The following is an 11,732-nucleotide window of genomic DNA, read 5'->3' on the forward strand; positions in this document are numbered from 1 at the left end:
TGACAGCCTTACCTTGTGCAGGTCCTTTCCAACCGGGGCTGCCTCTTCCATGTGTGTGATCTGGGAACTTCTCAGTGTTTGAGAGATTGGTCGAAATGTTCGAGATATTTTCCTCCATCGAGCCTGGGTGGCGGGCAGGTCAGGAAATGAGATGGAGTTTTCTCTGCTGTCAGGCCCCTTGCCCTCCACACCCAGTCCTGGGTTTGGGAGTCCACGTCCCTCGATCTCTAGTTCCTGATTTCCCACAGCTGTTTCCCCTCTTTGGTCAGGCTCAACAGCTGTAGCCAGCAGGGCTTGAGCTGAGTGTAGCTGCAGAGGAGAATGGAAGGGAATGGACGGCATTGCTTCTCCATCTGTATCTGGGGAACGGTCCGCATTGGTACAATTCAGGTCCTTGTGAGGCTTCCCTTTGTGCTGTGCAGTCTCAGAAACCCTGTTCAGAAAGAGTTATATCCATAAAGTAGAACTGCATTGTAACTGGTCAAGGACTTTAAGCTGAATCTCCAGTGGAGGTCTTAAGGAACACTGAGATGTTGCTACACTCTAGACTTTAAACCAAGGTCTCATCTGTCTGTTCAAGTGGAAGTTAATGTTATGATGCTGTTGTCAAAGAGAGAGAATATATTTTCTCCCAGTGTCCTAGCCGACTATTCTTCACATAAATCACCCACACACGTATACACACACACACACACCTGGAGTTATGGTTGAGTTGAATTTTGTGAATAGTGGAGGAGGCAAGACCAGTGAGGAGGACAATTGAGTAGTCAAGCTGAGAGGTGACGAAGGCATGAACAAGGGTTTTGGCAGCTTGTGGAGTGAGGAATTGTCACACATATATTCACACGTACACACATACATACACACAGTTACATTACTTTACAGTATATCCTATGGATATCTCTTTACATCCTGTGAGCTTTTAACACATTCTCCCGACATGAAAGGCTCTGTATGAAATGTAAGGATTATTAATATACTCGCCTCATGCTTATTTGGGGGACTTTGCCTTGTAGAGAATGGTTCACTTAAAAGCAATTAGCACTTGTTGATGATAAAAGTGCAAGTTCTCTCTTTTCAGTGTATTTGCATTTGTTGAGAATATCTTCCCTTCACACCTGAAGTCATTCAGATGCCTCTATTCCTTGTAACATAATGGTTAGAGCACTCGCCTCGCAAGCGAGAGGATCTGGGTTCATTTCCCAGGTGGAACAAACCCTGAGACAAGTTTGCTTACTCCACACGCCTCTGTTTACTCAGCATTAAGTAGGATCTGGTTGTTAAGTCATTGGCTTTTCTGGGCATAATAATCCTCCAAAAAAAAATTTGCTCACTCAATCCACGACTATTTGTGGGACATTGCTGTGCGCAATTGGCTGCCGTGTTTTGCCCACAAATATACAGCCAATTCACTTTACAGTACATTCTGTGAAGCGCTTTGAAATGCCTCGAAGATGTGAAAAGCGCGGTATCAAAATACAAGGATTATTATTATTATAATAATAATATTGGAGGGGATTTAATGATAATAAAAGTTGAAGCTTTTATTATTAAAGAAGAAAATAAGTGAAATGCCAAAGTAACAAGACGGGACATTCCTGCAGCTGAAATAAGCAGAAGTGAATATGTGGTGGTTAGATGATTCCACCCTGCAGGAGGAATTAGAAACTGAGGGGAAACTCGAGATTCAGGGGAAGAATGAGTTGGAGTAGATGTGCAATCAGTTTTGTTTTTACAACAACAAAATTACATTTGATAAGCACCTTTCACATCGGGAGGACGTCCCAAGGCGCTGAACAGTCGGGGGTCAGCTGGGATTGAAAACACAAACCGGATTTCCACAGATGGACAGCAATCCTGAATTAAAGTCTGAACCACACACACACATACATATACACACTCCACACACACATATATACACACACAATCATATAAACACACATATATACACACACAATCATACACACACACATACACACACATACATACACACACACACACACATATATATATACATACACACATAAACACATACACACATACATATACACACACCACACACACATACACACACATATATATATACATACACACATCCACACAAGTACATATAAATAGGAGCATGGAATACACAAGTCAGGAAGTTATGATGAACCTTTATATAAAACACTGGTTAGGCCTCAGCGAGAGACTGTGTGCAGTTCTGGGCCCCGCACTTTAGGAAGGATGTCAAGGCATTGGAGAGGGAGCAAAGGAGATTGACCAGGATGGTACCAGGAATGAGGGGCGTCAGTTATCAGGAGACATAGAGAAGCTGGGATTATGCTCCTTGGAGCAGAGAAGGGTAAGAGGAGACTGAATAGAAGTTTTTAAAATAATGAGGGGATTCGATAGGGTGAAGAAGGAGAAACTATTCCCACTGTCGGGAGGGTCGGTAACCCGAGGGCACTGATTTNAAAAAGTTCTTAAAAGAAACAGAGGGGAGGGGAGAAATGTTTTCACACAGAGAGTTGTTGGGATCTGGAATGCATTGCCTGAAAGGCCGGTGGAAGCCGATTCGATAACAACTTTTAAGAGAGAAGTAGATCATTATTTGGGGAGGACAAGTTGCAGGGCTATGGGGAGAGAGCGGGGGAGTGGGGTTGATAAGGGCTATGGGGAGAGAGCGGGGCAGTGGGGTTGATCAGGGCTATGGGGGGAGAGAGGGGGAGTGGGGTTGATCAGGGCTATGGGGGGAGAGAGGGGGGAGTGGGGTTGAATTGGAAGCTCTTTTCCACTCTTGTTCCCCCGCTCACACAACAATAATAATCCTTGCATTTGATATGGCTCCTTATCACGTCTTTGAAACGTCTCAAAGTGCTTTACAGGATATACTGTAAAGTGAATTAACTGTATATTTTGTGGGCAAAACGTGGCAGCCAATTGTGTACAGCAGCGTCCCCCACAAACAGTCATGGATTGAGTGACCAAATTATATAATGTTTTAGATCCAGCTCTTCTGAAACTGTAAACTTCGAAACATCTAAACATTCATAGTGATTCAGGATCAGAGCCCCCTCACAAATACAGGGTGTCAGCACATCCGCTTTCCACTTCAAGCAGACTCATTTGGTACTGCATGTGGTCACACAGGCACTTCCCCAAGTACCTCTCTCATAGCCCTGCATTGACTCTGTGGGCCGGGCAAAGGGGGCCTCAGTGCGCAGAGAAATTACCCTTAGTTTCATACAGGATGACTCCTCTGTATCTTTAGGCAGGAAAATACCATAACTAGAAAGAAAGAACTTGCCCATTCATAGCACATTATCGATTGAAACTTCTCAAAGCGCTTCACAGGTTTTACAGTGAAGTGTAGTGACTGTAATTGTAGGCAAATGCACTACTTAATTTGTGCACAGCAATGTCAGCCACAAACAGCCATAGAGTGAATGTTGATAATAGTAATAATAATCCTTTCATTTGATGTAGCGCCTTATCACGTCAGAAGGTGAACTCAAAGCGCTTCACACGATTTACTGTGAAAGGCAGTGACTGGATATTTGTAGGTGAATGTTGCAGCACAATTGCGTCCAGCAGTGTCCCACAAACAGTGAGTGAACAATTTTATTTGGGGGGATTGTTGACCAGGACTCCGGGAGAGAGAAACTCCCTTCTCTTTTTGAATAGTACCATGAACAGGCAGATAGGATTTTGGTTTAACATCTTATTGGAAGATCGAGTAAGTTGCATTGGAGCTAAATGTAAGGATTAATACTATTTGTGCTGTCCTGGTGCAGTATGTATAATAAAGAAAACTTTGCATTTGATACAGCTCCTTTTCAAGTCGCCGAGACGTCTCAAGGCGCTTCACAGGATATATTGTAACATGGTGTGACTGTGTTTGTGGACCACCTTATGCCACAAGAGAACACGAGACACAATCCTGTTACTAAGACACACTCTGCTACACATACTGACCCCATCAGTCTCATGCAGATATAATAATAATATAAATAATAATCCTTGCATTTGATATAGCGCTTTTCATGTCTTCTCGACGTCTCAAAGCGCTTCACAGAATAGACTGTAAAGTGAATTGACTGTATATTTGTGGGTGAAACGCAGCAGCCAATTGCGCACAGCAATGTCCCACAAACAGTCGTGGATTGAAAATGACCAATTTTATTATTGTAGTGTTTTTTGGAGGGATTATTATTAGGCGTTTGGAGGAAAGAAACTTGCCCGAGGTTTCCTACACAAACTCACTCCACCTTGTGTCAATCAGGTTACATTGTAATGTGGTCACTGATTAACAGAACCCGGCCCCTCCCCAGCCCATGATGCTCTGTCCATTTACCGGATCTCTTCAAATCGGCCGATCAGGTCGGACACTCTGACTTCGTTGTCCATCTCTCATCTCTCACACGGAGACAGCACCAGAGGCCAAAGTTGGCATGTTCAATTCAGACACTGAAAGCAAACAGACCACATTGAGCAGAGATCAGTGCGAGAACTGGCATAGGGGAACCTGGGAGTGGGCGTGACACAGAGGCACATGGATGGCAAGAGCCAAGGCTTGATGACCCCAAAGTGGAGGATGGGGCACTCCTGGAGATTAACCAGCTAAAACAACAAAGCTTGTAATTGAAAGCTTCCCACTGCTTGGGAATCTGAGTGGGAAGAATCCCTGCCCTCATTGACAGACTTGTCCCCTCCAAGTCCCGCCGATGAGCCAGGGTGAACTGGAATGTCATCAGCAGTGACCTGGAGTACTGTGAACAACAGCAACTTGCATTTATATAGCGCCCACCACATGGGGAAGGGTCTCAAAGCGCTAAACAGTGGCAGAGGCTGATGCTGAGCCGGGGAGAGGGAGGAAGTGACCATAAGCACGGTCAAAGAGGAAACAGACATTAAAGTGCAGGTTTAAGAGCATTTGCATTGAATATATGGGTTCCAAGTCCCAACGTGGGGTTGAACGCACAACCTTGTGACACAGAGGTAAAGAGTGCTGCCAACTGAGCCAGGCTGCCACCATGTTCAACATCATCAGAGGGAAGTGGGCAGGAAGTGACAGCAACCTTGATCAGGTGTGGAAGCAAGTGGGCAGCCATAGGTGCTTCCTCACCACAACAAATCAATTTGGAGATGGTATCTCCAAGATCTGAGAACAATTTGTTACAAACTGCAACTCCAGGGGCATTTCACCCACAAAATACACGGTCACTTTACTTTATAGTATATTCTGTGAAGCGCTTTTAGATATCTCAAAGAAGTGATAAAGCGCTATTTCAAATGCAAAGATTATTATTATTTCAAGGTGATATGAGTCCTGAAATTCCACCTAGTCTTAACCTACAAGATTATTTTGTCTTGTGATAGATTGAAAACTCATTTTCAGCAATCCTTAAAGAAAATTGGCTTCTAATTGAGATTGAATTGAAGAATTTTACACAATTCTGCGTGATCTTACATTACAAGGCAAAATGTTTGGAAAGCTTAGATTAGATGTAATTTACTACCTATATTCCCCTTCTCATTCTAATTTATCCTCAAATTCAAATTTCAATACAAAATTACATTTGTCTAGTGGCTTTCACGTCAGAAGCACTTCCGAAGGCACTGGACATTCAAGGATTTGGCTACTAATTAATTAATTGGCTACCAATCTCAGCCCAAATATACCAGCCCCTATACTACCTCAATGCGATGTTCTTACACAATAACCTACATATTGTTCTAAATAATGGTTCAAATAATACGCAAATTATACTATCCAATATCCTATCCCTAAATAATCCCTCCAAAACCAAAAACAATAATAAATTGGTAATTTCAATCTACGACTGTTTGTGGGACATTGCTGTGCGCAATTGGCTGCGGCGTTCGCCCACAAATATACAGTCAATTCACTTTACAGTGTGTTCTGTGAAGCGCTTTGGGACGTCCTCCCGACGTGAAAAGCACTATATCAAATGCCAGGGTTATTATTATTATTACTATCCCAATATACTATTCTTTACAACATATACAGTATCGTCCCATATAATATCCCAGTATACTATACTATAGCAAATATACTAACGACATCGACGGACTGCTGTGCAATGACACGTACCTGGGCTCAGTGGCATTCCACACATCAGGAGGGATTCCCTGCCATCTGTTCCTCATGAAGTCTAAGAGCAGATGAACCGCCAGTCAGTGTGAAAGCAGATTTGTCACTCATACAGAAACCATCTTATGACAGGAAGCAGATTACCATATAGTCCCGTCTATACATCGCTGTGTTTATCCTGCATGCACATCCTCCACATCTGTCCTGAAATACAGCAATACCTTTCAACACCTGCAATGTGGATTTTGAATCCATGAGAAGCTGTGTCTGAGGTGTGAGGCCCACCTTTGAGATGTTCCTACAACAACCTGAATTTACATAGCGCTTTTCTTATAGAGTAACATCTTGAAGCACTTTACAGAATCTGTAACAGACACAGACTGAGCAGAGGGGTTTTGGAGAGGGGAGGAGGGAAGTGACCATAGGCTGAGATAAAGAGCTAAGATTCCAGGAGGTTAGATAGACAGATGAAAAGTGGGCAAATGTTCTTGTTTATGGTGCTACCTCTGCGACAGAGATAGTCAGGTCCCTCTAACTCAGAAACATGCACAGGCCACACCTCATAGTCTGGTTACACAGTTTAGGAAACACTCTTGTTGCCGAGATTGAGGATGTCTCTATGATTGTGTGCAGACGTAGGTACCCAGAATAAAGCTTTACTACGCTATGTGTAAGCCTACATGAAGGTATCATGGAGTCCTGTAGCTTAGTAGTTAGAGCACTCGCCTTGCAAGCAAGAGAACTTGGGTTCAATTCCCAACAGGGCAAGTTTCCTTACTCCACACGCCTCTGTTTACCTAACGGTAAATCAAAACCTGGTTGTTAGTCAGTTGGCGGATCGCTTTTCCAGGGGTCATAAACCCTTAAAAAATATATAAATAATAATAATTTGGTCACTCAATGTATTTATTCCATAGGGAATTGGCTGAGAACCTGAGTAGTAAACATTAAGTAATACAGTATAAAGGCATAGCTGAAAAGGAGAATTAATTTAAAAAGGCAAAAGAGGAAACCTAAGAGCAGTGCTATTATAAAAGGCTAAATGTCCTGATTCTGTACTGAAGCTGTCATTGTGGATGAGTGTGTGTGTGTTTGTGTATGTGTGCGAGTGTGTATGATTGTGTGGGCGTTTGCGTGTGTGAGTGTGTGAACGATTGTTGTATGTGTTTCTGTGTGAGTGTGCATTTGACTGTTTGTGTATATGAATGTGAATGATTGTGTGTTTATGTGTGTGTGTTTGTGTGAGTGTGTATGATTGTATATGTTTGTGTGTGTGTTAGATAATGTATGATTATATGTGTCTTTGTGTGTGTGTGAGTGTGCATAATTGTGTGTGAGTGTATATAATTGGGTGTATGTGTAAGTGTGTATGATTGTCTGAGTGTTTGTGTCCATGTATTTTGTGTGCGGTGTGTGTGAGAAGTGTGTGTGATAGTTTGTGTCTGTTTGTGTGTGTGAGAGTGTGTATGGTTTTGTGTGTGTGTGAGAATGCATATAATTGTGTGTGTGAATGTGTACAATTGTCTGTGTGTGAGAGGGGGTGTATTGTCTGTTGTCTGTGTGTGAGACTGTACATGATTGTTTGTGTGAGAGTGGGTGATTGTCATGTGTGTCTGTGTGTGTGTGTATGATTGTCTGCGTATGCGTATTATTGTCTGTGTGTTTTCGTGTGTGTGTATGATTGTGTGTGTGTGTTTGATTGTTTGTGTGAGTGTGTGATTGTCTGTATATGTTTGTGTGTGTGAATAATTGCCTGTGTGTGTGTGTATGATTGTTTTGTGTTTTTGTGTGTGTGTACGATTGATTTGTGTGTTTTTGTGTGTGTGAGTGTGTATGATTGTGTGTGAGTGTGATTGTTTTGTGTTTTTGTGTGTGTGTACGATTGATTTGTGTGTTTTTGTGTGTGTGAGTGTGTATGATTGTTGGTGTGTGAGTGTGTATGATTGTGTGTGTGATTGATTGTCTGTGTGTGAATGTGTATGATTGTCTGTGTGTTTGTGCGCCTGTGAGTGTGTATGATTATCTGTGTGTTTTTGTGTGTGTGAGTGCGTATGAATGTGTGTGTGTGAGTGTGTCTGATTGTCTGTGTGTGTGTCTGGTTGTGTGTTTGTTTGTGTGTGAGAGTGCGTATGATTGTCTGTGTGTGTGAGAGTGTGTATGCAAGTGTGTGTGTTTATGTGAGAATGTGTATGATTGTGTGCGTTTGTGTGTGTGAGTGTGTATGATTGTCTGTGTGTTTGTGTATGTTTATGAATGTCTGTGTGTGTGTGAGTGTGTGTGTGTCTGTGTGTGTGTCTGTCTGCGTGTGTGGGACTGTCTGTGTGTGTGTGTGTGTCTGTTTGTGTGGGTGTGTGTGTCTATCTGTGTAGGTGTGTGTGTGTCTGCGTGTGTGTGGGTGTCTGTGTGTGTCTTTGTGTGGGTGTGTTTGTGTCTGTGTGTCTGTCTGTGTGTGTGTCTGTGTGTATGAGTGTCTGTGTCTGTGTGTGTGGGTGTATGTGTGTGGATGTGTGTGTGTCTGTGTGTGGGTGTGTGTGTGTGTGGGTGTGTGTGTCTGTGTGTGGGTGTGTGTGTGTGTGGATGTGTGTGTGGGTGTGTGTATGTGTGTGTGTGTGTGTGTGGGGGTGTGTGTGGGGCAGAGAAGCGGCCCAAACACACCGTGAGCCCGAGCACAGGCCCCGCGGCTCGGGGCCGCCCCCCCCACACCCCCACACCCCGCCCCCCCGGGCCGCCCCCCCCACACCCCCGCCCCCCCGGGCCGCCCCCCCACACCCCCCCCCCCCGGGGCCGCCCCCCCCCCCCACACCCCCGCCCCCCGGGGCCGCCCCCCCACACCCCGCCCCCCGGGGCCGCCCCCCACACCCCGCCCCCCGGGGCCGCCCCCCCGCCCCCCCACACCCCCGCCCCCCCGGGGCCGCCCCCCCACACCCCCACACCCCCGGGGCCGCCCCCCACACCCCGCCCCCCCGGGGCCGCCCCCCACACCACCCGCCCCCCGGGGCCGCCCCCCACACCCCCCCACACCCCGGGGCCGCCCCCCCACACCCCCGCCCCCCCACACCCCCGCCCCCCCACACCCCGGGGCCGCCCCCCACACCCCGCCCCCCCCGGGCCGCCCCCCACACCCCCCCCCCCGGGCCCCCAACCCCACCCGAGACCAACATTCCCACAGACAGCGCGCCAGAGGGGGGGAGGGAGTGCCCCCAACAACGCCGCCCCGACTCCGCCCCTCCGGCCCCGCCCTCCAGTCCCGGCCCCGCCCTCCGGCCCCGCCCTCCGGCCCCGCCCTCCAGTCCCGGCCCCGCCCTCCGGCCCGCCCCCGGCTCCGCCCCAGCCCCGCCCCGGCCCCGCACCCTCCGGCCCCGCCCTTCAGTCCCGCCCTCGGCCCCGCCCCCTCCAGCCCCGGCCCCGCCCCCCGCGCCGCCCGCTCTGCCCTGTAGAGGGCGCTGCCGCCAGTGCGGGTCCCCGGTCACGTGCCCGGGCCCAGGCCGCGGCCCTGTGGGGATATGGCGGTGGAGTTGGACTCGGACGCGGACTCAGTGCAGCTGTTGGTGGGCGCCGCGCTGTCGGGACTCAGCCATCCGCTCGTCTATGTCAAACTACTGGTGCAGGTGTGTGACTGTCACTGTGTGTCACTGTGTGTGTGACTGTCACTGTGTGTGACTGTCACTGTGTGTCACTGTGTGTGTGACTGTCACTGTGTGTCACTGTGTGTGTGACTGTCACTGTGTGTGACTGTCACTGTGTGTCACTGTGTGTGTGACTGTCACTGTGTGTGACTGTCACTGTGTGTGTGACTGTCACTGTGTGTGTGACTGTCACTGTGTGTGACTGTCACTGTGTGTGTGTGACCGTCACTGTGTGTGTGACCGTCACTGTGTGTGTGACCGTCACTGTGTGTGTGACCGTCACTGTGTGTGTGACCGTCACTGTGTGTGTGACCGTCACTGTGTGTGTGACCGTCACTGTGTGTGTGACCGTCACTGTGTGTGTGACCGTCACTGTGTGTGTGACCGTCACTGTGTGTGTGACCGTCACTGTGTGTGTGACCGTCACTGTGTGTGTGACCGTCACTGTGTGTGTGACCGTCACTGTGTGTGTGACCGTCACTGTGTGTGTGACCGTCACTGTGTGTGTGTGACTGTCACTGTGTGTGTGTGACTGTCACTGTTTGTGTGTGACTATCGCTGTGTGTGTGTGACTATCGCTGTGTGTGTGTGACTATCGCTGTGTGTGTGTGTGTGACTGTCACTGTGTGTGTGTCTTTGTGACTGTCTGTGTGTGACTGTCACTGTGTGTGTGTGTGACTATCACTGTGTGTGTGTGTGAGACTGTCACTGTGTGTGTCTTTGTGACTGTGTGTGTGTGACTGTCACTGTGTGTGTGACTGTCACTGTGTGTGTGACTGTCACTGTGTGTGACTGTCACTGTATGTGTGTGACTATCGCTGTGTGTGTGTGTGTGATTGTCACTGTGTGTGTCTTTGTGACTGTCTGTGTGTCACTGTCACTGTGTGTGTGTCACTGTCACTGTGTGTGTGTCACTGTCACTGTGTGTGTGTCACTGTCACTGTGTGTGTGTCACTGTCACTGTGTGTGTCACTGTCACTGTGTGTCACTGTCACTGTGTGTGACTGTCACTGTGTGTGACTGTCACTGTGTGTGACTGTCACTGTGTGTGAGTGACCGTCACTGTGTGTGTGTGACCGTCACTGTGTGTGTGTGACCGTCACTGTGTGTGTGACCGTCACTGTGTGTGTGACCGTCACTGTGTGTGTGACCGTCACTGTGTGTGTGACCGTCACTGTGTGTGTGACTGTCACTGTGTGTGTCACTGTCACTGTGTGTGACTGTCACTGTGTGTGTCACTGTCACTGTGTGTGTCACTGTCACTGTGTGTGTGACTGTCACTGTGTGTGTGACTGTCACTGTGTGTGTGTGACTGTCACTGTGTGTGTGTGACTGTCACTGTGTGTGTGTGACTATCACTGTCACTGTGTGTGTGACTGTCACTGTGTGTGTCACTGTGTGTGACTGTCACTGTGTGTGTGACTGTCACTGTGTGTGTCACTGTCATTGTGTGTGTGTCACTGTCACTGTGTGTGTCACTGTCACTGTGTGTGTCACTGTCACTGTGTGTGTCACTGTCACTGTGTGTGTCACTGTGTGTGTCACTGTGTGTGACTGTCACTGTGTGTGTTGTGACCGTCACTGTGTGTGTGTGACCGTCACTGTGTGTGTGTGACCGTCACTGTGTGTGTGTGACCGTCACTGTGTGTGTGACCGTCACTGTGTGTGTGTGACCGTCACTGTGTGTGTGACCGTCACTGTGTGTGTGTGACCGTCACTGTGTGTGTGTGACCATCACTGTGTGTGTGTGACTGTCACTGTGTGTGTGTGACCGTCACTGTGTGTGTCACTGTCACTGTGTGTGACTGTCACTGTGTGTGACTGTCACTGTGTGTGAGTGACCGTCACTGTGTGTGACTGTCACTGTGTGTGTCACTGTCACTGTGTGTGTCACTGTCACTGTGTGTGACTGTCACTGTGTGTGACCGTCACTGTGTGTGAGTGACCGTCACTGTGTGTGTGTGACCGTCACTGTGTGTGTGACCGTCACTGTGTGTGGTGACCGTCAC

The 11,732-nt window shown here is 47.8% G+C and overlaps 2 protein-coding genes across 2 annotated transcripts in view; one reads left to right on the plus strand and one right to left on the minus strand.

Annotated features, from left to right (window-relative positions):
• The window catches only part of LOC103172509 (FYVE, RhoGEF and PH domain-containing protein 2-like), a 30,732-nt gene extending 21,953 nt beyond the window's left edge, over positions 1–8,779 (minus strand). The window contains 3 exon segments of the mRNA XM_042342142.1: positions 13–433; positions 6,098–6,158; positions 8,753–8,779. Of these exon segments, the coding sequence (XP_042198076.1) occupies positions 13–433; positions 6,098–6,153 (477 nt within the window). The 5' untranslated portion in view covers positions 6,154–6,158; positions 8,753–8,779.
• Positions 8,780–9,579: 800 nt separating this feature from the next.
• The window catches only part of LOC103190338 (mitochondrial carrier homolog 1), a gene marked incomplete in the record, with an annotated part of 37,559 nt that continues 35,406 nt past the window's right edge, over positions 9,580–11,732 (plus strand). The window contains 1 exon segment of the mRNA XM_042342141.1: positions 9,580–9,705. Coding sequence (XP_042198075.1) covers positions 9,601–9,705 — 105 coding nt within the window.

The sequence above is a fragment of the Callorhinchus milii genome, unplaced genomic scaffold (genome assembly GCF_018977255.1).
Source record: "Callorhinchus milii isolate IMCB2004 unplaced genomic scaffold, IMCB_Cmil_1.0 Scaffold19, whole genome shotgun sequence".
Taxonomy (NCBI): Eukaryota; Metazoa; Chordata; class Chondrichthyes; order Chimaeriformes; family Callorhinchidae; genus Callorhinchus; species Callorhinchus milii.